We start from the raw sequence: 26,697 nt of genomic DNA on the forward strand, positions 1-26,697 counted from the left end.
CACATAATAACGGTTAGCTAGATTAGAAATCTCATATTTCATTCATTGATTACCAGTAGCATACTTGGCATACCTGATATCAGTGATTATCTACTGATTCAAATTTACAGAGTAAGTGTTGATGATAATACGATAAATCTTTATTCAACATTTTAGTAATCAATTTGAGTCTTGTATCTTGTGCGAATTTAAAAAAAATTACATTAAAAATAAGGTTTAATTTTTTATCTATTTTATTTGTCTGATTACGTGATAATATTATATTACGAAATATTATATCACGAAATATTCTACATAGCGATGTTTGAATATTCTGTTTTAAAAAATATTATATTTTATGTTTTCTCGATTTCCTCGTTAATATCAATTTTAATCGTTTATTCGATTTTGCTGTATTTGGATGCAATTTGATCTTAACGGAATTATTGTGACGTATATACATATCGTATGAAATTGTTGCAGCGAGAAATTTTTTCGGTTGCGTCATAGCGCCGCTGCGTCAGCGGATTTTTCATATAGATCCCCGTGAAGCTTCAATTCAGTTCAACTTCACTTTGATCAAACAGCTGTATCTACGTTTAATCAAGACGATCTCATCGCACAGACGGTGATGGGAGGGTATTTCGATTAGGCAAATTTTGTGCCCGACTATAAATTAGTAATTTTCCGCTCGATATAAGGACACCGTGACGATCGCTGTCATTTGCATAATCCTTTATCATCTTGTTTCATATTTTTGTTATCACGATGCACGATAAGTCGTGGAAAAATTTTAACGATAAGTCGATATTTAGAGGAATATGGGATAAATTTTTTAAGCAGAACTCGTGATAAAAATTAGTGCATATAAAAAAGTAAACAAGATTCTTTTACAAAACATTGACAGTTTTTAATAGGTTATTCAACATTATTAAAATCGATATAAAATGCGTAAACAGCATCAATAATCGTTAAATTGTCAGTCAATTTAACTCGTGATATTACTGCGTTTATCAGTGTTGCGTTTCAAGTCTGAAAAATTCGACGTGCAATCGAAGAATTACATACGTAGTATATAAGTTCACACACAATTATTTAGAAATAATGAATCCAGCTTAGACCACTGTGGCATTGTCTCATTCGGTTTTAAATTTAGCGGTCCAATAAGAATTGATATTGACAGATAAGTTCTAGAATATTTCTTGGAAAAAATGTATAGTACAGGTATAATATGTTGTGATACAAAATAATTATCAATACACCAAATGTGAATATCTACACTAAAGAACAAATTATTAAATCTTAATACATATTTATTAGAATAACCAAATATTTATTTTAGTTTATATCATTCACATAAATGTTAAGGTTTAGATTCAAGACAAAAAATAGTCAAATCAAACTAATGATTCTTGTACTAAATAAATATATAGAGTGTCTTGAAATTTGAGGACAATATTTCCACATGAAATTTTGAAAAATTAAGTAATAAAAGTCTAAGCCGTTTTTCTTTCCGTAAAGTAGTTTTTTTTAAGTATAAACCATTAATGTTTGACTAGTTATAAATATTGGTTAAAGAGTCATCTATCTGTGTAACGTGCGTGTAATGATATTGGAGACTTAACAAAACATTAATGCTGTATCATATAGATGACTCTTTAATCAACATTTATAACTAATTAAACATATTAATGGTTTATACTTAAAAAATTACTTTATGGAAAGAAGAGAATGGCTTATATTTTTAATATTTAATTATTCACAAAGTTTCATTTTGAAATAATATTCTTCTCGAATGTCGGGACATCCTGTATATCATATTAGAATTATATTAATTAAAAAATTTTGATTTGTTTATTTTCAACCAGAATTTCAATTAATGCAACCAGATTCTTTTTCCGATGTAGTCAAATTTTCTATAGCTAACTAAATTTTAAATACTTTGACAAAAAGTTTTTTTTTGTATCTATCGTGTTTATAAAAAGCGGCTGCTCACCTAACAAAAATTTTTGGTATCAAAACCGAAGTATATAGCTTTTTCATGTAACACTCAATTATAAAGGCTCTATCACGCTGACGATTTAAAAACGAGTAATTTTTAATCTTTTAATATTATCATCTAAAATCGATAACTAAATTATTAATTGTGCGTACAATTGCGACATTGCTCGTGAATTTCAATTGGATGATTGATGGAACTGCGGCTGCGATAACGACGACCTCCGACAACTAACGCAGCGATAACAACGATCGCGATAAACACAATCATGCTTGTTATCTGCTCATGACGTTAAACGTAACATAATGTGCCGGTTTGCGTAAATCGAACGTGTCTTACTGCATAGATTGAAGCACACTTTAATTTTTCAAGGACAAATTTCTTTAAGTCGATAACATTTCCAATGCATGTATGTGACTAATAAGTCGCGAGATCGGGAAAACAACTGTGCCATGCATAATCACTGTATATATATATTATATAGAATATCAGAAAATATACGACCGTCATACGTAGATAACACGATTTACTTTCATTTATTTACTTATTTTAAAAAAAAAACCAGACACTTTTTATACACTGAAAAAAATGGGGTGTCCACAGTATCGTTTTAATTGAAAATAATTTTTTTAATTGAATAACACTATTAATGTAACAAATAAAATTTTATTAAAACAAAAGCATAGCGCGGGCGTATTTATATTAATAGTGTTATGAATTAACAAAATTATTTTCAATTAAAACAATGCTGTTGGTACAACATCATTTTTTTAGTGTATGTGTTATACGGCGTGGGAAATAGGAAAATGTGAAAAATTTATGTAACGTTAAATGTCTCAGCATTACTTTCTAAGCATTACTTTCCGCGCGCAGATCTCGAAACGGTCTATGTAATGCGTTCGGCGTTAATAATATCTAACGGCAGCACACCATTCGCGTGTAATTGGCTGTCGCAATTGTCTTATTGATAAAGCGTTGCAGCTAGAATATGAGGTCGCCATATGTCGAGATACAGAACTAAACCGCAAGAGACGGTATTTCCTGTTTTCTCGTTCCTCTGCGGTAGCGAGGTATTTCCTGCGCGCTCGCGAAAGTAGGCACATAACATTTCTACCGTTTTTATTCCACGCGAAATACATTTATTACGAGACATAACAGGAGAAACGTAGTTATCATTAATTCGTAATAATACAGCACTGTCAAGTTACCATGTTGTCGTTAAACTAATGTATGATATTAATATTACATAAAAAATGACACGTGGGAAAATTTATTAAACTTAATCGATAAATTCTCAGGGTATAAAAAGTGATTTATTTCATGCAAAATATATTAAAAAACATAACGAGAGATACGTGATTATCATTAATTTATAATAATCTAGTATTGCCAAGTGATTGCCATGTTGTTGATTAAACTAATGTATGATATTAATATTAAAAACATGTAAAGTGGAAAATATTTTTCAGACTTAAACGATAAATTCTCAATGTGTAAAAAACGATTTATTTTGCGTGAAATACATTATTAAGATACGTAGCAGGATATGATTAGCATTAATTTAAAGAGATCTAGTCGTCAAATGGTTGTTGATTAAAAACCTGTAATATCACAAAAAATGTAAAAAATTTATTAAATTTTATCAATAAATTCTTAGTATATAAATAAAAATGATTTATTTCGCGCGAAATACATTATTAAGAGAAGCGACAGAACGCGATTAGCATTCATGAGAAAAATATCTAGTATTGTTAAGTGATTAAAATCTATGATATTAATATTACACAAAAATGCAATGTAGACATTTTTTTAAATTTAATTGATAAATTCGAAACGTATAAAATACAAGATTTTTATTACAGTATATCAATTAAAAATACAGATATTAAATAATTTTATTATTTTTCCCGTTGTGTATTATCAACATAATTCAATCAAGATCTCTTCTTCTTGGCATCTTCTACGAGCAATGAGATGATTAAAATTCATCAAAGTGCTGAAAGTTTCCCTCGTGTAACTTCAGTTATGTTATTGATAAACGCGGAAATCGTGTTTACCTTCGTCGCAAATGACAACTTATCCACCACGTATCGACTTATAATATATTCCGTCGTAGAATTGCGGAAATTCTTTAATCTCGTTCCACTTTGCGCGGATGACAGATCCGTGCGACAAAGTTGTGTGGCTTCCTGTTATCTTTTTGTTTTTGTTTTGCTGCGCCGCAAAACGAGTCTTCGCGACGCGTAGCACGATCGATCCGGTCTATTTTGTCTCTCTTTTTCTCTCCCAACGACTGGAACAGTGCGATCATTGTTCGATAATGGTGTCAGTAGAAAGTTGGAAGGGTTTATAGGTGATCGAATGCCTTGACTAATTATCTAACCGGGCGAGGGTTGGATGAACGATAAGCAATTTATGCGTGGGTATAGTATGTTGATGGACCAAGTGTCCGTCGCAGGTGGCTATTATCTCTTGCATTTAACCCTCTCGTACTTGAATTCCTAAATGCCAAAGGGAATATCAAAGGAGCTTAGGTACTATCTTTAATAATACATGTCGGTGTTCGCATTAGATACGCAACAAATTGTTGTTCTATTTATGTGGAACAATTTTCTGTTTTTTTTTTATGCATAACATTACGATTATATTATAATAATAACATGATGCTAAATATAGAGGATTTGAATTCAGCATTCCTATACTTTTTAATGTCTAATAGATTCTCAGGACAATTGATGTGTACAATTGATGTTTTTTTTAAGGAAAAATATCGGAACTGTGTATTTTTGTATATTTTTCACATCGGAGAAAGAGACATAGTGATAGTAAAATTGTATAGATAATAACTACACAAGTTTTTATGAAAAGTAATATAACTTAAACAATTGAGCTTTTCAGAAAAGAGAAAAAAACTATTTTTTAACTTAACAGAAAATTATTGACTCAAATGTAATGTAGATCATCCACTCTTAGAAACAAGTATTATTTTTGTCAAGTATTATTTTTTCGTTTCACAATTTCTAAAAAAATCATCCTCTTTAAGTTTTAATATAATTTTAACACGTCCTACAAAATTATAACAAATTCGAAATAATTCATCAAACATACTAAAGAGGTAACATACGTAACTCAAAATATTTCACTAGCGGTGACATATTTATTTTGATCAGCTAAAATGATTATATACATATACATACTATATCCAAATTAAAATAATTTCTTCTTCAAACTTTTTAATTACCAAAATTATCTTAACACTGAATAATCTCGTTAGAATTATTTTTCTTTTTTTATTTACAAAAATAACACATTTCAAAATGTGTCACTCTTGTCGAAGATTTTACTTATGATTTCTTTGAAAATCTTAATGGCACAATTACTATTTAGCGAACGGACTGTGAAATTAAGTTAGTTTACTTTTGGTGATTAATAAAGAATATACCTATAACTATATTAGTTTGAAAACACTTAAAAAAATTGATACTTTTGAGATTATTTTAAATACGCATAATAATGTATTTTGTAACAATAATTTTTTAATTTAACATTTATTTTTGTTGACGACTGTTACTGGATCTGAGGAACTATTGTTAAAAAACAACGTATTACAGATATTTGAGTAAGTAATCTTAACAATGTCAAGTCAAACTTTTGGCCCGGAGTGTACATTAACTTTAATATAAAACTTATCACTATGTAATTGCTATCATTATAGCTATATATTTTTCTTTGAGTGTATGTAAAAAGAGAAATAGTTTTTGCTCTGTCATTACACTATGTTTCTTTCTCTCGAGTATTTTTAGTTTAATTTTTACAAGTCGTACGTGCGCGATTAATCACACGGATCGAACGATCAGCAATTGTTCTGGGCTTTAAAGTCGCGATTAAGCAACGGAAGTAAAGGTCGCGCGGTGCATCGGAAGCGATACGGCAGATTGCGCCGTGTATACCTATATATACACACACGGCGTTGTCGCGTCGCGTCGCGCGTGTATCGTATGGGTGGTAAAACAGCGTCTACGAGGCTGGGCCGCGCATGTCCACCCGCAGATGTCGCCCACGTTGCCAGGTGCGCTCGACCAATGGGCGAGCGTTCACAGTCCCCCGTCCCCTCGCCAATTGGCCGCTCCTGCTGTGGCACGACAGTGATCGCAATATGGCTTCCGCCAGCGCCAGCGAGTGAGAGTACCTCCGATAAGGGTGACATCGCGTTATGGCGAGATATTTGGAAACGCAGGTGTCATCGCGCGCGTTAAAATCGCCGTACGTCAATCTCGCTGTTGCACGGATTCGTATAGTCGCGTAGTTGGTGTTCCGCAAGTGTATCGCAAGTGCGGCAAAACAATCGCTTCGTGCGAAGGTAGACAGAGAAAGGAGACGGACACAGAGAGTCAGAGTGACAGAGTGCGAGACAGTGGAGAAAGAGCGAGTGAGACGTAGCAAGTAAGTGAGCGAGAGAGAGAGAGAGAAAGAAAGGGAAGGGAAGGGAGAAAACGCGACGGAAGATCTGCGCGTTCCGCTCCGTTCGAATCGAACGTAATCCCCGACTAATTTCGCGCCGCAAGTGAAACAAGTGACTGTCGCGGCGGATCGTAGCGCACTTCACGGCGTAGCGCGACGCCGCGCCGCGCCGCGCGTATAGGAAGTATAGGAACGCGGTGTTCGCGGTTTCTTAGGGCGTCGTGGATACGTGCCGATTGTCGCGCGCGAATCGAGCGAGTAACAAGAGACATATATAGATATATATATATAAATAAAAAAAAGACAGGAAAGAAAAAGAGAGGATATCGCGAGGAGACTGTGATTGTAGCGAATGTCTTGAATTTGGCATCGTGAATCCGAGTCTGCGGCGGATCAGGGGACGGCGGCGAGTCACCGGTGGCACCCCGCACCCCGAGTGCGTGCGTGCGTGTGTGTGCATGTCGCGTGCGTACAGGTAGTAGAAGTAGGTGCACGTTCGGGGCACAGGGGACGACATTGGAGCGGACACATTGGAGTAAGCGGCGAGAGCGGTGAATGAGCGGGAAGTTGCGAACGCACGGAAAGGAGAGAGAAAGCGAGCGTGTGCCGAGGGACAGGAGGAGAGAGACGCGTTATATACGCGGGGTGTATGACGGCGTTTCGGTGCGGCGAGGCGACGTTGCCAGAGTTCCCCCTCCCCCCTCCCCGTCGCGTACTCCGCTGTTACACGCCACTACTATACGACGGCACGAGGGAGAGGAGGGTGGCGGGCGGCACGGCGATCGCGGTGGTGTATTAGTGCCGCGCGGTGTGCACTTGCTGGTAGTGGTGCGTGATCGCGTCGCGCCAACGAGAATCTAGACGCGCGCCGATCTCGTCCTCCCCGCGACGAGAGAGATATACGCCGCGGATACCATGGAACGACGCCTGACGACGTACGTTCGCAGCGACACGTGACATGCCGAGCCACAAGCCAGCGCAAGCCATGAAGAAGCCACCACGGTGAGTGGAAACAGAATCAGCTTCACTCGCATCGTTTTTCTTTCTTCTTTTTTTTCCTATGCGCTCTTGAGTTCCCCTTTCTTTTACGAAAGTGGCGAGTGCATCTGCGCGTCGAGCGTTCTTTTCTATTCTCTGTGCTCACCTTTTTTTTTTTTCTCAAGCAGAAATGAAAACGAGAAAGCACTTAAAAACTACTTAGAACCACATAGAGTCGAGAAATTGGGCCACTTTTGACATTTGGTTGAACGAATTGTCACAGCAGGAAATCGCTTATCTCTGCGAGGAATCTTGCCCGTGATCGCCACAACCTACGAAGCGAGCTGGAAGGGATAGCATAATTATCTTTCCTTTCAAGCCTAAATGCGCTATTTAGACCTTTCACATATTTCTATGATAAAAGTATTTTAAAAGACATCTGGATTTCCTTTAAATCTACACTGAGAAAAATTTCTCGGTGTAATTCTCTCTTGAAAATAAACGAATTAGATGATTCTGATTATATTAAAATTTTGGTTATTTCAGGTAATCGTAATAGATTCAATCAGAAAATTTTGATTTGTCTCCATTTATTTTTAAATAAGAATTAATGTAATCAGAGTGAATCAGATTCTTTTTTCAGTGTAGATTCTCCTTTTAAAATTTCCACCATTAGAAATGTTTTAAAAGTTTAAATGGTGTTAGATTTTTAAAAGAAACTTAAGATAATAAAGCCAACCTCTTCCACCTCGCTTGGTAGGCTATGAAGAAAACCTAGGTTTCTTTTAAAACACTTCCACCCCGTCGGTAGAAGTATTTTAAAGTTACAGAGACACTTGATTTAAAGCATTCGAAAATTGAGATTTTAAATTTTCAAATGCTTTTCTCTTTAATAAGATATCTTTCTGTGACCTTTTTTCGGAGATCTTTAAAATATTTCTATCAACGGTAAACGTGTTTTAAAGGCTTGAATAACGTTTAAAGCTAATTCTCAGTTGCTTATTCACCATTGGTTGCGTTTTAAAAGCCTGTCAAACGGCTTAAGAATTGCTCTGGGGGGTTGCCCGGGGTAATTCGGGGTCACTGATACGTTACTGCGGCTGCAGAAGCGGGTACTCGTCCCCGTGGTGGTAAAGCGGTGCGATTATGGGGGATGAGTCACAGAAGATTGACGCCTTGTTTATTGATCTTGACGCGGATGCATGGCGCTTGTTATGGCATCGTCGTTGGTTGCTGTCGTTAGTTCATCGAAAGTGTAGCACAAATTCTAGCATGTTAAGGAGTCGTCAAGACAATTTCGTGACAATCGTTTCAGTGATTTTCCACGAGAAAATATCCCATGCGCCCTCCTAACCGCACCAACTTCCATAAAGTTTGTAGAAAAAGTTGCCAGAATTTTTTTTGATCTTTATTCCTTTGAGTAGGTATTTAATTATCGGAATTCTTTTCAAGATGTAATATTAGCAATCCCTATATAAGAAAGTCAGAAGTTTATCAATTATATTGAAATTTTGAGAGTTAAGAGCTAACTTTTTAAAAAGCTAATAGAGGCGGTTTCTTTTGCTTAATTCGACATTAATCTTTCTTGATGAAAATGTATATTTATTATGTATGTGGAAAATACTGATGTTATATGTTTATCGAGATAAAAATTGTTTGAAAATCACTACTCAATAAATTAAAGAATCAAATTCGAAATACGTAGCTTCGCAAAAAATATCGTATCGTCACAAAAAGATATTTAAAAGGGCGTTTTAAAGTTTTGAAATCTCAACTCTCGAGTGCTTTAAATCACGTATCTCTATGAGATAGAAAAACGATTTTACTACAAACGACACTAATTTAAAGTGAACCTTGAAAAATTGTTTGTAGTGAAATTGTTTTAAAAACATGGGGTTCGGAGTATTCGAAAGTTGAGGTTTCAAGTTTTCAAATGCTATTTTAAACATCACTCTGCAAACATTTTTTTCGCAAAGACACTTAACTTTAAATTTTGTTCTTTTCAGCGCTAATTTTATTATGTGATACTTTAATTTGTTGAGTAAATATAGAATCTGATAATAGTTACCAAATGTTGAGTGAAATAATTTTAATCGTATATTTAATTAGTACATAATTAGTTAATATAAAATAAGATATTTAACAAAGACCTACTAAATATAATAATAATGTGTAACTTTTTAGTAATAATTACTAAATATTTAGAGAAATAAAATTATTTTTATATTAATAACCGAAAATTTAATTGAAATTATTTTACAATATTTGATAGCTACTATTATTAGACTCTTTTTTTGGTAATGGAATAACAATAATAGAATAACAATAATTTTGATTATCTATTTACATTATAAAAGCGTAACTTATTCATTGACGTTTACTTTTTTATTCATTAATTATTGAAGAATAATTGATACTAGAATATCTTGAAAACAAATTAAGATTATCTGGAATGTCTGGAAAAAATTAAGATTGACTTGTAGATTGTCCAAGAAATTTTTAATTATCTTCGATATGATAATAATTGGACTCTATTAATTCGAGCGTATGTGCGAATGTGATTTTGTGTGCGAGAATATAAAGAGGACTGCGTTCTTTTAAAGAAATTCATTAATGATGTAGAAAGAGAGAATGTGATGTAACCAGGAAATGTTTGTCATGAAACACGCGTTGCTTTAGATTAAGATAAGACTAATATAGAAAAAAATGGAATTAATTTTAATGGCGAGGAAGTCATTTAATAATGAAAAAAAGTGAAAAAATTAAATTAAGCTTATAAAGTAAGAACAACATAAATATAAATATGTAAACTACGTATTTTTGTGTACAATTCTTTACATATTATTTTTTTATTACTCGTATACACAAAGAAGTTACTCCAAAGTTCAATTAGCAATACGTATAATGTCGGTAATTGGTATCTTCCGCGAGAAGGGGATTTACTCGGGAGTTTTTACGGGGGCATGGAAATTTTATTCCAACTGCTGCACGTAACAAAAGTTTATAATTCGAAATACTTTAGGTCCCAGCGCTACACCAGTTAGCGAAACTTGAAATCCGAGCTACTCGCCGCTCGTTCTCAGGAATGAATTTAATCGTGTCACGAGTTTTATTCCCGTGCCAACTTTCGACGAGGAGGAAAGCGCGCGCGATCGCGGTCTTTAAGCTCTGGCGAAGTGTCGAAGAGATGAGCACGACGTTTAGGAATTCGAGGGCCGAACTCGCGTAGCGACGAAGAGAACGTTCCAAATACTTGCTGGTTCGCCGACGATGTCGGTGTTCGTCTCGGTGTAGAAGCTGCGTAGGTCGCTAAATTATGGAGCAACGGGATAAAGGAGAGCCAGGGGAAATGAAGAGAAAGAAAAGAACGGTGGTCGCTCGGGTCGTATCGTTGTGACGCTGAATAATTCTCCGCCCGTTCAAAGGTTTTAATTCGCGATCGCGTCAACGTTGTGGCAAAAATTTTGGTTTTTCGTCCACTCGATGTTTTTTTACAACATTATACTATTCTCTGTTATTTTTTCTGTGTGTTTACGTTATTTTAATTATTATTGTACGTTAATCGTGATAAACAAGATATGTAATAATATAAAAACTTAATTTAAAATTTATTATGAAAATGGAGTTTATTCATACGTGTAATTAATATGAACGCTATCATACTAATTGTTTGGTTGTTATTGTTTGTATATTAATGTTTTAAAGAAAACTATGACATGCAGATTGATACTAAATATCTATATGTTTCAAAATATTATCGGATATTATGTACTTTTTAAATATTATTTGCAGAGGGTATTATTTATTTATTTTTCTTGGAAATCTTATGGTTATCTTCGTATGTTTTTATATTTCTTATTAATTATTTTACATTTGATATTGTTTATTGACTTTGTCTATTTTTATGCCTATTACGCGATGTTTACACTGCAGTAAGTCTTAAACTAGAGTTGGCAAAATTCCACATTTTTTTGGGTAAAGTCTACACCAGTAGTAAAAATTGGTATTTCGTAAAAACCGAAGGAAACAGAAGGTTTTCTATTAAAAGCAATAAAATGAATAAAAAATTTTATTATCGATATTTTTTTCGGTATTATAGTATCATTCTACTTAAACGTTAATTGAAAGAATGTTTTTCAATTTAAGCTTTGTCCAAAATAAAATTTGTGATAAATTTAGAATTAATGTAACAAATAAATAATTATTTTTTTGTCACAAGATATTAAATGGTAAATCATATGGTAAGTTTAATTTGCATTGATAAAATTGTATTGTTAATTTTGTTACCATGTTTTTTTTCGTACAGAAACTAGAAATTAATATAAAATTTGATAACTTGACTTATATTTATATTGATTTACAGACCGATAAGAAATAAAAACGAGTGATAATTATGATAAACAGCTATAATTATTGGTTATATTTAGGATTGTAATATAGATAATAGATTTTGGAGTTAATTAAAATAAATGTATAAGTTAAAAACTAGAGGTAACATATTAGTAAAATGATAATTATGCAGCAACGTATAGTAATACCTACGTTGAGGTGTAATAAATTATTATCCGCAGGATTTTTTTAGTCAACCTTGTTATTCTAAGAAATTGACCAATATAGTTCAATATTTTCCTCACATTGGACAGTTATTGGTTAATTTCTTAAGATTTAAGGCTTACTGTTCTATTGTAGAATACTTTAGTAAACACCGCATTACACGACAATAATTTCTGCTTTTTCTATATTTTTTGTGTTTTTTGTTGACTTGCTCTCGGAAGGTGTATTTTTCGGAAGACTATAAAAGTGAGCTTTCTTGTTCTACTTGTTTTTATATATCTTTATGATATAAGGAGCATGTGATTTTAAAAAATCAACAAATATTTATCAATTCTTTACTAACCCAGCCACCACCATCCAAAGGTTAATATCTGTTAGAATTTTTCTTTTTTTTTATATTCTTCCGTCGGCATAACTGTGAAATTTTCATCTTTCAATTGCAACCTCAGTCTTCGAACTTCAGTACGGCTTTTATATTGTTTCAGATTGTTTAAAAATCTGAAAAAAATTTTTATATATGTTTATGATAGTCTTAAAATAATTTTTTACTATTATACACACATATATATATATATATATATAAATTGTGTATTTTATTTACTTTTCAAAGATTTAAATTTATTTATTAGATTTTACAATCAAAAAATGAATTTTGTAAATAAATCTGTAAAATATAAGTAAATACAAACTAATTTTTATGATAGTAAAAACTTGTTAAAGCTTTCACAAGAATGTAAGATATTTTTTAGATTTTTATGTAAAGTAATTTATTTACCACAGAATTCATAATCAAAAAGTCGACCGTGTCTTTAAAGTTCAACATTGCCGGCGGAGGATTATTATTATACAACGGTCTCAAAGGATTATATGTCCCAAGACAGAGATGTGCGATAAACTACATTCTACATGATAAAAACATTTTTAAAACATTGTGTTAGAAACAGTTCATTCAAATTCTTGTTAAAATTTTGTTTGCATTTTTAACAATTCGAGTTAATTAATTTAATATAATGTGATTTTGTTTGAATATTTTGCGTTAAATTGATTCAATATTTTTCAGTATTAAAATGACATAATTAGAAGTAATAAAAATTAATAACAAATATATAATATTTAAAAGATATAAATTTTAAGATAATTTAATGAAATGTGTGTTAATAAATAAATGTTAATTTTAATGAAGTAATTTGATGCAAATTATGTCATTGTTACATTTTTTAAGTGTTAACTTTTTACATAATACTTACCTCCTAATATATTTATCTCATCTGTTGAATTAAGACCAAAATTTGAATGGATTTTTTAGGACATGAAACGTATTACATTTAACACAAATTTTCAAGCTGTATATTTTATTACCTCTCTCACTCTTTCTATCTCTTATATATATATCGAACGTGACCTTCTCAAAGCTCCCAAAGCAATACGCGCAGCATCGCGTAATTATAAATCTAAGCACGATGTCAATTACGCTTCACTATATAGGTGGTTATCTCGCGAGAAAGGCGCTAACGAGTCACCGACTGCAAATCCTTTCGCGACTTTGAATTCTTCTCCGTTCCGATGCCTTGTTTGTACGGCGACGCGTTATGCATTTGCTTCGGGGAGTGTCTTTTCTAAATAATGGAATGCATCGAAACGTTCGATTCTGCGCAATCAGAAAGATGCGCCGAAAAACACGCGGTCGCAAGAGATCGCACTTTCTTATCCTGACTCTCGTTTTATGACATCGCAAGATTCGTAATCAGACAGATCAAGCCTGACAGTGAGGAGACAATTGAAAAGCACATGCAATAGAAACAGGGAATGACAAATTTCTATCTATCAGAAATTTCCACCTGTTAGAAATGATGTTTACTAGAATACACGATTTCTGATAGGTTAATTCATCAAATCTGTTATTCTCAGTTCCTATTGTCTGTGGTTTTTAATTGTGCATTAATTGATCTTTAATCTCGTATCCCGTTCCAGCATGGCGTTAAGGCGTTTTAATTGATTTGTTAATTCCGAATCGGCTCAAAATTTACCGAAGATGTCAATTTTTTTCTCAAAATTTTCACATATCTTCAAAGATTATTACTATTTGTTATTAGAGATTATTATTACAGGGTAAAATTACAGGCAAAGTAGTAACCTAATTAGAAATAAGAGTAAAATTAATTAGAAGATTTGTGTTAAATTTGACAAATTTTATATGTTTTAAACGGTTCACTCAAATTTTTATGTTAATTCAACATATATGTATGATGAATAAAACTGCATTTTTCTTTAGAAATATTGCAGACTCGATACAAATATCATTTTATTTTTGTTATTCATTAATTAATACTAATTGTAAGGAAGATAATGTGACAATTGATTGTGTCTCTGAAAAGAAAAACAATTTATATTAAAAAATACTTGTGTAATTACAAATATTGTATGAAAAATTTACACAAAAAAATGTAACATTCATTATTTTTGAGATAGTTGTAGAAGTATATTTCTTCAATTAATATTTAATATGTTAAATTAATGTTATATGTTTATCTTAGAATTATTTTTATGTTATTTGTTTACTCATAAATGTTGTGTTATTTTAACACTAAGAAATGTTAAATATCAAAATATTCAAAATTTAATTATATTAATATTCAAAGATTGATTAAAACTTAATATTCAAATTATCTTAATATTCAAAAGTTGATAAACAAAATATTTAAATTCAATAACAAAATTATTATGTTAAATTAATATTTGAATATGTTAAAAATTTAATATAACAATTTTAACAAGAACAATTAACAAGAACAATTTAATAAAAAAAATGTTTATTATATGCAGTTATAATATTAAATATAACTGGTTAAATTAAAATTATAGTTTTTTAATCGGCAATTATATCTATTAATATAATTATATGTATAAAAAAGTGGATTATAACAATAAATGACAGGTAATATGAATTATAACAATAAAGACAGATAATATGAAGCTGCTGGTTATTGTTAGCGCATATATTTTTTAATATTTTAACTGAAGCACCTTGTATGTTTCGACTCTTGTTTTGAGTCATCTTTAGCAACAATTTCATGTAAGAATGACAAGAGAAATTACATCTGGAATATCCATAGAAAGTATTGTCTACCATAATGACAACAACAATTGTGAAGTAAGTGACTCAGTCTAGTTAGTTAGCTAGTGGTGATGAAAGCTCATTGTTTATAATTATATATATGTTATTATATTTTATTATTATTGTAACACTTGTTTCATCATTGAATAATGATATGTCTTCCGCTATTCACGTTTTTTTTTATAATTCAAAATTGTTTTCTTAAAAATAATCTGTTATTTCTAAAATTATTTTTATACATTGGAAAATCACAGTATTCGAATTCAATGAACTTTTCTTTTCACTCAGTATTCTTATTTTATGATCAAATTCTATTCAAAAGAATCCTTTCTATGTGTTTTCTCGAAATAACTTGCACATAGCATTGTAAAGTCGGTATTTCCGTCTATACTCTATAGAGAAAGGAAAAAACTTTCAGGTACAAAATCGATTCAATATCTGGAGTTGCTAGGTAGAGTTGAATACTGATACTAATAATGCCACATGTACCTATAAGCTTTTAAACAGTGTTTGACATGTGCGGCCAATGTCGGGTAACCCTGTACAAAGAAAGTAGAAACAGTTGAATAAAGTAGGTACGGAAAACGAGAGCACAGTTTTTTGCTTGATTTATTGCTATTCACCTCGTACATCTCCCTATACCTGCGTTCCGACGACGAACGTGTTTATATAGAATCGATCTCTATGGTGCAATCCCGGAAGAAGTATTGCGAGCAGAAGAGAGCCCATAAAATGCGAGTGCGTTATCGCAAATTTCACGCCTTCTATCCGATTTAATCCTCGAACCTTTTCGTGATATTATAAATTGATAGGTCGACAGACTCTTCGATTAATCGTTCGCTTCTTTGTATCGTTTCCATGATGTTACTTGAGCCAGGACTTATATTCTATGTATAGTGTGTTGTAATTACTTTCCTTTACTATCATAAAAAGAGACGGGTATGTAAGAAGTTAGCACTCCAACTAATCTTCGTGAACCTGGCACCCAACTTTTAAAAAATTAAAATTTTTTTATTACAGTACTTCGGAGTTCTGATTAGAGTTCTCATTTCCTTTTGACGAGACGAAGAGTTTTCTATGGTTTATAATAAGAGTTCCGCTTAATAACAATTAATCATTTTTTAAAAGTGGATTGCTAACTTATCGAAATTCGAGATCGAATAGTTCTGAGCACCTTAATAGCTCTAGTTTGTGAATGTCTAGAGTTCTTGATATATATAAAATATTTGATACATAAAAAACAATTTTGATAACTAAATTAATAAAAAAAGAAACTTAAAAATATTTGAAAAAAAATTTTTTTATAGCAGTTCTGTGATACATTAATTGTTACTGTATCTATCATATTTCGAAGCGATAATTCTCCGCGATTAAAACCTATAAAGACCAAAAAATAAAAGCGATATGTAAGGGAGACTGGGATACCATAAGTCACAAAAATTCAAACAATAAAAAATACATTAAAATGTAAGATTTTTTATCTCAATTTTTTTTTATATAATTAAGGGATAATGTATATTTTAAGATTTATTGAGCACTATTCATAAATATTGTTTTGTTTTTTAAATAAAAATCGAAAAAGGAATTTTTAGGAATGACCCATGGTACTCCATGCCCGGGGTACCATGGGTCAGATACATATGTATCCTTAGACGACTCTTTTATATTTTTATCATGTTTTTAACAATGGTTTTTAACTATTTTTATCGTGTTTTTTGAAAGAATATAAAAGAATCTGTATTATCCAATTTTTATTACGCAAACTTAATCTAATCTAAACCAATGAGAATCTACCCAGACAAATTTGCATAGTTTATACATAAGTATATGTATAGAGATTTATTTAATTACATTTTTATCATAAAGACACGGGTAAAATATGATTACATAATTTTTTATGCATATATGGTTCTACAACTACGCAAATTGTTCTAAACGCCTGTTTATATGTGACCCATGATGCCCCAACAAAAGATGACCCATGATGCCCCCGATGTGTCTAATATAAAAAACGGTGATATATAAAATATCGAAGTAAACAATAAATGATTACCTGCACTGCAGAGAAAATGTGGAAAGATGTGTAGAATCACGTAACTCGTAATAAGTATATTATACTTTGTAGAAACAACGCGCGCGCGTATAAGAAAATTTAACAGGTAAAATAATCACTTTTGCACCACGAGATTCTTTAACGGCGGCATGTGTAGGATATCGATGTGAAAGATAACGGAAATGGATCACTGTCATCTAGATACATAGTATGGGCAACTAAATAACAATCATATGATACCATTTGCACCAACCTAAACATTCTAGATTTCCCTAAACAGTCAATAACCCATGTATCCTGTGACCCATTTGGAGTCCCGGTCTCCCCTACTTAAAACAAAATTTAAAAAATCAATTGTAAATGTATCTCCTTCTGCAGCCATATAATCGCTTTGTGCCCTCATATTTTTCGACAGAACTTGTCGAGAACTATTCATAGAGCTGTAATCAGAAGTACTCAGTACTCTCAAAAAATTTTTTAAGTCTGAGGACTCTAGATATTCACAAACTAGAGCTATTATGGTAAATTGCTCAGAACTATTCAATCTCGAATTTCTATAAGAAGTTAGCACCCCACTTTTAAACAATAATTAAAAAATTGTTTTTAAGCGAATCTCACGATAAAACGTACAGAGAACTCTTTGTTTCGTTAAAAGGAAGCAGGAACTCTAATCAGAGCTATTGTATCTAAAAATTGACTAAAAAAAAATTTTTTATGCCTTAAGAACTCTAAGTATTCACAAAATGAAGCTATTTAACCGTTCAGAATTATACCATCTCGATTTCGATAAAAAGTTCGTTAACACTCCCTTTTTTAAAAATGATTAGAAATAGTTATTTAGCGAAATTCTTATTATAAACCTGAGAAACTCTGCGTCTCGTTAAAAGAAAGTGAAATCTAATCAGAATTTCTGAGTACTGTAGTTGGAGTGCTAACTTCACATACCCTAAAAAGAGAGTCAAATGTTTTCATTATTTTTTACAGATTTAAATTTATCTACCAGAATTTTTTCAAAATATTGAATATGTTTTGGAAGTTTAATCTTGCAGATTTTTATATTGTTCCGGACTGTATTTTATCAAGTTTAACTTGGCGAAGGATCATCAAAACTATAAGTGTCAAAAACTATTTTCTCTTGCTTGCTGTCTTTAAAGAAGAATGTCCTTTTTTTTTGGAAAAAAACAAAATAATTTTTGTCCTTTTCAAGTTAAATTGTGAATACAGCTCGGAGCAATATAATAATCTGTAAAGTTGAAGGTTTCGATATTTTATAAAAATTCTGATAGATAAATTTAAGTAAAAAAAATAAGTAAAATACAATTTGAGTCCTATGATGATAATAAACCTTCACGAGCAAACATTTTTTTCAAATTTTTACATTCCAAAGTAATATATAAAAATCCACTACAGCTAAAAGGTCTTGATTATTGTCTAAATGCACAAATTTCACACGGCTAAAGGGTTAACATTTAAGCAATTCGATAAATTATTATTTCAGTGTTGAACTATCCTTGGAATTGGTGTCAAAATACAGCAATAATGTACAATGAAAATTTTACAACGCAGCAAATGAGCACATTTAACAAATTAAGAGAAAGAGAGGGGGGAGGAGGGAGAGGGAAAGAAAAAGAAGGACGTACACCCACCTTCATAGTTTGCAGAGCATGTGTTTGCACGTATGCGTGCACACGTGTAAGCATTCTCGCATTTCCGGCCGATTTGTACGCGGAATAACGTGCTCGGTCGCTTGGCGCAAGGCTGTATTATCTGTCTTTGTATTTGCAAACACGTTGTCAGGGCATAAACATCAGTCGTACACACATATGCCTGTATGCGTGTATTGCACACGGTACAACGGTCGCGGGAGAGACATGATAATTATGGAATGACCGACTTACGGCACTACCGATGATGTCGATACTCGAAAGGTATTTTTAATCGATCGTAATTTGAAATACTGATGAAAAGAGAAAAGAAATTTTGATTCGAGAAGATACAAAAATTTCTTCTCAATGGTATTGTAATATTTTTCTTATCATTTTCTTTTGTGTTTCTCATTTGTGCAACTCATAAAATATTGAGAGTTCTGAGTTTATTTTTAATAGTTCTATAGTTCTACATAGATTAAACGAATAGTTCCGGTCATTAAAGTTGAGAAACTCACAGTGCAAAATGAGACGTCACGTTCACGTAGCGCTAATTTTGTCTAACGAAGGTTACATATAACCGCAATTTCTTATAGGATTTTAAAAAATATATAGTTCTATGAGGAGTTCTGGCGATTAACATTGATATTTTTATTTTTAAACAACTTTTTTGCTAAAAATGTGTGATCTTTGCGGAAATGAAGATGAGACTCTGGACAATTTTTAAGAGTTCTGTTAGTTTTGTGACAATTATGTAGTTACCAATGTATTCTAATATTTTCTAAGAGAATTCTAGTCTTTACAATTAGAGTTATATTTGTTTATTTTTTAAATATAATAATAATAATTTTTATTAGCCTAGGAAAGCTTTCCATGTATAGGTATGGAAAGACAGACACTGGTCGATTCCTAGACAGTTCTATAAGATTATGATACTATAAGTTTATGATACTTGATCTTGTAGATTTGAATGTACCTTATGCTTTTCGAATAGTTCTGATGATATAAATTATTCGTTAATTTTTTAAACAATTTTTATCATTCGAGAAAGGCAACGGAATGCAACTACATATCCATCCGGACGAGACTTGGCATAATTATAGATTATATTTACATCTGTTTACAATGTTTTATTATTTTCATTAGGAGCTTCAAGCGATGTGCTTTAATAATTGCTTTCGATAATTAATATGTTTGATTGTTATATACTTTTCAGATGTTAGACAATGTTGGTATAATGGTTTTATTACGGTTGAGATTAGTCGTAGTGGCAATAATTATCTTATAAGGTTTATTGGTCCGACCGGTAGTGGCGAGTTGCTGCTTTCGTACATCGATTTACGAGATAAAACACGACATTCTCGCAGCATATCTCGCTCTTGTTTCGAAATGAAGTAATGCTCGCGAGAAGCTCGCTTCGTGAAATTTATTACTTAATCATTATTTTAAATTCATATTAATCTAATCTCTAAATCATGAGAACGTTTATGTAAAATCTATTGTGATTTCTTCTTAGAACAAGTTAAATTGACGAATCTCTTTATCTGGTTAAGGTTGATTTAGAACGATTAGTTATGTTATCATTATCATTATAATTGCAACGTATTTTCCATTTTCAATTAGAGATGCGTTGTTTGTCAAAGCTAGGGTTATTATATACCTGAATCAGAAGAAAAAAAAGAGATAAATGATATGGGGACAAAAGCACATTAAGAAATGTTTACATGAATAACTATTATTCTGTTATGAATCGGAAGTATAGCAATTTTTTAATATTCTGAATTTCAAGGAAATTGAAATTGAAAGAAAGTTAACCTTGAAATTTGTCATACATTTTCTTTTTGAAATTTTCTTTTATTCCAAACAAATAGGAATAGATGAAAAGGAATATTTCTTATGAGCGTGTGCCACACCTACTTGGGCAACTTGAAGTTTCTTAAGTCACACAGAAGATACGCGCGTATCGCAAAAAAAAAGACATAATGGCCAAACAGTACATCATCTTTTATGGTAGTTGTCAAAATACTTTCATTATATAAAATTTCAAACAATTGCGTCCATTAGTTATTTAGTTACGAGCAGTCAACCAAAGCAAGTCAAACATTTTTTCAACAATCTCCCTCAGACGAGCGACTTTGTAGCGCCACAATCGCAAATTCGTGACGCGATGAAAAACGTTGCGGATGCGTTCAGAAAAATCACAATCGAAAATCGAAGTGGGTCAAAAATTTAGTGCTTTTTAATTGCTAATTAGTTGCTCAAGAATTAATTTAATTGGGTAATTATCCACGCATGTTATATCTACGTTGTAAAAGTGTTTGCGTGGATACAGTGGATTCCGCCCCCCCTGTGGGGGGACTCCATTATTGTTTTAAAGCAGTGAATTGTTTTTTAAAGCAGTGAATTTGTATTTTTAAAGCAGTGTTTTTGTGTTTCTAAAGCAGTAATTTGTTATTTTTAAAGCAGTGACAGATATCTTAACCTCTAAAATTTCGAACTTTAACGCTTAATATCTCGGTTCGTAGGGCAGAGCGACACTTTTTTCTGCCAGATTCTTTCGTTTCATGCAAAAACGCGTCGAATAAGCCTAATTTGATCGATTTTTGAGGTGAGGTAGTGATTCTGTATAATTACCTTTAATTGCTCCAGAATAAAATAAGAATAACGTCCTATTAATAATTAACCAATATACTTAGTCCTCTCAAATTTGCGCACCGAACATTCGTCGGTCTTGAAACGCAAAATAAAATTTCTAGAACATAATTTTTGTTGACAATTCGTAGTATAATTTTCTAAATATGTATAAAGTTTTAAATAATGATCATAAGTGTTTTACAACTTCAAAAATGTACTCCTAAAAGAATACAGCTGGTAATCCTAGTGATATGACGCCGACGAGCGGGGCAACGAACTTTGATTCGTATAAAATCCGGCTTATTCCAGAGTAGTTTGCTATTTCATGCATGTGTGTAGTATTACTCCTTCTATCTTGCATGAGCCATGATGCTCACTTCTCTCTTTACCCTGATAACTCGACGATAAAGGCCGCGGCTGACAACCTATTTTGACAAAGGTCGTCTCGGCTAGTCGTGGGACGTTGTTGTGTCCTCTTCGTCGTTTGCAATTTCAGTCTTCAACTCAAAGCCATCGTCGCCACCGCTGTGCTCGAACCGTCCATTGCCACTGAGCGACATCAACAATCGAATTACATAGCGATACTATCAAGACAGGTTAATGGAAGAGTCGTCGTTGACGTTGTCGCGTCGCCGTAGCCGTCGCGATCTTTCGATTAACACGATCGATCTTGTTATCGTAAAGAAATCACTTTTTATATCGAGATCGATGCACTGGAAATAAAGATTCGTCTCTGTTGCAGAAATAAACTTCGCAGTCGCTATAAACTGCTGACTACATAAATTGTAACGTACGCAAGAATGGAAGCGATAATTATGATCGAGTTAGGATAAGGGCTAGAGGAGATAGGCGGAGACAAAACGGTGTGCATATCGATCTTATGGTGGTGAACTAAGGGGGTGCCGTATTTCGGGGACGCTCATTCCGAAGTGAACACGATAATCCACGTTCCACAACTCCATTTTTCTCCTGCATCAGAAAGTTAAAGGTTACGATAACATCGTATCGACCTTTGCAGCCTATATACGTTTGACTAACGAAGAGTGAAAAACTATTGTAAACGATTTCATTTAAAAGTATAATTTTTAATGTATGGATTCAGTGCCTTTTTGCGCCTAATTCGGCGACTCGATATCTTTAAATATATATAATACTAAAAAAGAAATATTTTAATACCAAATTTCTTTCGGAGCATCTAATTTTTTAAGATAATTTCTCTCTTATAGCTTAACAGATGTTCAAAAAAAATACAATTTCTTGTAGGCATTTTCTGCCGTCGTATGAAAAGATTATTCGAGATCTTGCCTGTGTTCGTACAGGAACGCGAGCGTCCGTTTGCTTAAACTGTAACCCCACGCGTACATTCTCAAAAAAGATCTTCATCTCAAAAAACATCTATTATACGTGTGTTAATACAACGTGAAAATTATTTCCCACATTTGAACACTGTTTAAATAACACTATCTCGACAGAAAAAGCCTATTAAAAGATCTTAAAAATAAAACAGTTCTAATTCGGGTAAAAATATGGAAAAAATATTGATGAATGCTTTTATTCTTAATAACCTTATATTCTTTCAAAATATGTTGTATATACACTGAAAAATATAAATCTCCCGCTAACAAGAAATGTTCTCTTTTTCAGAAGATGCAATGATTTAAAATAACAGTAAAAATGTTAAAGTCCACAAATTATCTAAAATTGTAGAAAAATTTCTTACACCAGAAATTCATTCTTCTTGTAAAAAAGAGAAACTACATTTTCACGAAAAAAATGTGTATCCAATAAATCTAACTTCCTTTTTCACATAAAAGATTATATACTGTATTATATATTGTAGATTTAGTTTTAATTTTTCTAAATACCCTTCAAACTATTAATAAGAGAAACTTAAATATTGTGTAAAATGTACATATTCGATTTCTGGTAATATCAATTCGACACGCAAACGCCGCGAATACCGCGTTTCCGCGGGGGTCGTTCGCATAATCTCGCTACAATACTACAATGTCCACTTGAGAGTCTCGTCCCCCTTTTTCCACGGAAGTTTCGCATGACAATCGGCATTGGTTCGATTGAGGGAAAGGAGACGAGCTATACCGCGATAGAAAAAAAAAAACCCGGGAGTCGATGTGATATTCGTACGTACGTGACGGGAAAAAAAAAAGACGCGAGAATCCCCCAATGGCGCGCAGCGTGCAGAAAAAGTTGCATGCACGACAAGCTCGCAAATACTATAGTCGTTGAGAGAGCGAATGGTTGGGATAAATAAAATATCCATAATTGTCATGGCGTAATGTCCCTCGCGGAATCAATACCGGCTGAAGCTACGACGCTTTCCACCTTTTATTTCATCTAGTCTCCGCGAATTCTCACTACAGCGATCGCAGCAAATGATATCTCAATTTTTTTTGCATTAAAAAGATGCTGAATGGAGTGACGGCCGAACGTGATAGATATGATACAGACTTTTTTTGATTTTAAATTAAACATTTCGATAATAGTGATATCTTTAATTTATTTCTTATATTACTTTTTTGTCTCATTTAAATGATTTTATGTATCTATTCTTATCTAACATATTGCAGTGCTATCTGTTACAAGATCCGGTACCTATTGTTAGATATATAATAAATCCGTTTCTTGTGGCTGAACTAATACACACTTTTGAAACTTAATAAAACAGATATACGTTTGATACATTTAGCGAAAGCAAAAAATAAAATTTTAGTACAGTCTAATGCAGAAATAAAAAAACTAATTATTGCTCTGTTTATTATTCTGAATTTTTTCTAAGCATACGTATGTACGTAATTTATTTATTCTTGTATCGCGTAGTACTTCTAAACTCGAGATAAAAATTTCTAAGGTAGACAGTTATTTCGAGAATTATTAATATTTATTCTATATACTGAATGTATTTCTCGGAATATTAACACGAGATAGGGCAGAGTGGCTTTTTCGTTTATTTCTCTCAATAATGTTTATGTATTTCTGAACACAACACGTGCTAATTATTTAAAATATAAGTCGCGTTCTATTGTGCTGAACTGACTGTACCAGCTTAATAGACGTGAATTCCTAAATGACTGCCGTCTCTATTCTGGAATCTTCTGTTATTATAGCTTCTATCGCTACATCCATAATCATATTGTTGCCGAGTGACTCTCAATAACTTATTCATCTTCGTTTTCTAAAGAAAATTTCAGCGATTCTAACAGTGAAATATGTGTATAAGCAGCTATTTCAATTTGTGTCACATGCTGTACAGATTTATATTGACGTTACACACTTTTGTTATTTGTTACAGATTTTGCTATCATAGCATAAAAAATCTGTTATGCTAGCAAATTATTTTTCTCTTCAAGGCGTAAATTTTAAGCATAAGCCATAAGAAATTGATTAAGAGTTGATTATTCTCCTTACATTCGACTGAAGTGGTCAATTTTTTACGGCATAAGGCTTAAAAACTTAAGTTCCATGCCTTAAAATCTCATCGCAGATGCCGTTTCATGCGTTCACTTTATGCTAATTCCCAAAGATACAATTCGCATCCATGATGCAAGCTGGCGTTCAATCAAATTACTCGCAGTGACGTTAATTCGATTTGCCCATCGCGACGCATCGGCACTTTCGTCCTGCCAATTCGAAAGGTATCGATTTACCACCCTCATATCAGATGATAAAGTATCGATAATAAAGTAGCGACCACCGCAACCAGGCAGTTCCATTATAGCTTCGTGGCATCATGTGCGCGCGCGTGTTGCTCTCCGTCTTTTCTTCCTTCTCACTCAACTTCTCTCTCATAAACCGTTCCTGTGCACTGTCTATTTCACAGCTTTACTAGAATTTCTTCTCGTGGTGAAATACCGTTCAAAAAGGCGGCCACGTCGCGCCACTGGCGTCGTCTTTCTTCCGCAAATCACCCCGTAGATCCCGTGATAACGTTCTCACTGGATTCTTTAACGATCTCTCACGTGCAACGCGGTCAGATTTTTAGTTAATTTGTTTGCGGTAAAAAAAGATTGTCGAATATTTCATATCGTAAAATTAGATAACTTTGAATCTAAAATTGGGATGCCTCTGGTTTAATTTTAATAATATTTTAAAAAAGGACTATAAAACGCCTGAAAAATGTCTTCAAAATATTTTAAAGACGTTTTATATCCTGATTTTGAATATGTGCGTACTGTTTAGACTTTTTTTTTAGTTCAAAATAAATTTATTTCGACTAGAGCAAAGTTATCTTATTTTACGATACGTTAAAGAAACTTCTTTCTCTTCACATTACAATATCTTCAAGATCAATTAACTCACTGGAGCTGAAGTTAACAACAGTTATTGTGGCGTTAGATTTGTAATTTATAATAATTAAATTGTGCGCTAATCAATTTCAAGAAACTAAAATGACATAACTCGTATTAAAAATCTTCTAAATCGATGATCTTTCTTTCTGTGGCCAAGTGTCTTTCTGCCTTTGTTATTTATTGCCAAGAAAGAAAAAATGGTATTTAGCGAAAAAAGCATCCTTGCAACTATTATAAAATACTTGATTGATTCTTATCCTAGTTTCATATATAACCATTAAAGAATCTTAGAGTGTATTCGCAATTTGACTATGTTCAGATTTCTACCCGAGTGCCAAGGTATCTTTCTATTCTTACCAAATGTTAAACAAGAATGACCATGACAAGGAGCATTCGGATAGGAATCTGAACACGTACTTTGACGAAAAAGCAGAAAGGAGGAAAGCAGCAGCAGCCAATCTAATAAGTAGTAGAAAAGCCGAAATTATCGACCAGAGTTATGATTGGCTGCTGCATTTTTTCGCTTTTCCGTCAAAGTGGTAAACGCGCTTACAATAGCTTAGTAGAGGAGACTAGGGACAAAAGTAACAGGATACAATAGTAACATCGTTAATATTTTTTATAATATTTATTAACTATAATAGATATATGTGTGTGTATATATGACCGCGTGGTAAAATTCTATAAACAGATAGGCATTGAATCATTCGTTACATGCTGATTTTTGCGGCACGAGTGCAGATGCAGAAATTACTTTTCTTTTATATACGTTGTTCCTTTATATTTCAATTTTATACTTGTGTGTTAGAGAGAAAATATTTTTTTTATTTTGTCCTTTTCATAAATTTTATTATCATTAAATATAATGTAGTACCTAGCAACATAACAAACATAAGTTTCTTCTAGTTACATTGAAAAATTGGATCAAAGAAAATTTTGTAGCTAAATAAATTCTACATCTAAAAGTATAT

General features: G+C 32.5%; 1 protein-coding gene across 2 annotated transcripts in view; it reads left to right on the forward strand.

Annotated features, from left to right (window-relative positions):
• lilli (AF4/FMR2 family member lilliputian) overlaps positions 1-26,697 on the forward strand; it is a 268,080-nt gene that overhangs the window by 46,929 nt on the left and 194,454 nt on the right. The window contains exon 1 of one of the 2 annotated variants that reach the window (XM_018542362.1): positions 6,144-7,441. The exons of the other annotated variant lie outside the window; for it this stretch is intronic. Coding sequence (XP_018397864.1) covers positions 7,398-7,441 — 44 coding nt within the window. The 5' untranslated portion in view covers positions 6,144-7,397. Of the gene's footprint in view, positions 1-6,143; positions 7,442-26,697 lie in introns of those variants that run through there. 2 annotated transcript variants of the gene reach the window in all.

This window comes from Cyphomyrmex costatus, unplaced genomic scaffold, assembly GCF_001594065.2.
Source record: "Cyphomyrmex costatus isolate MS0001 unplaced genomic scaffold, Ccosl1.0 scaffold33, whole genome shotgun sequence".
NCBI lineage: Eukaryota > Metazoa > Arthropoda > Insecta > Hymenoptera > Formicidae > Cyphomyrmex > Cyphomyrmex costatus.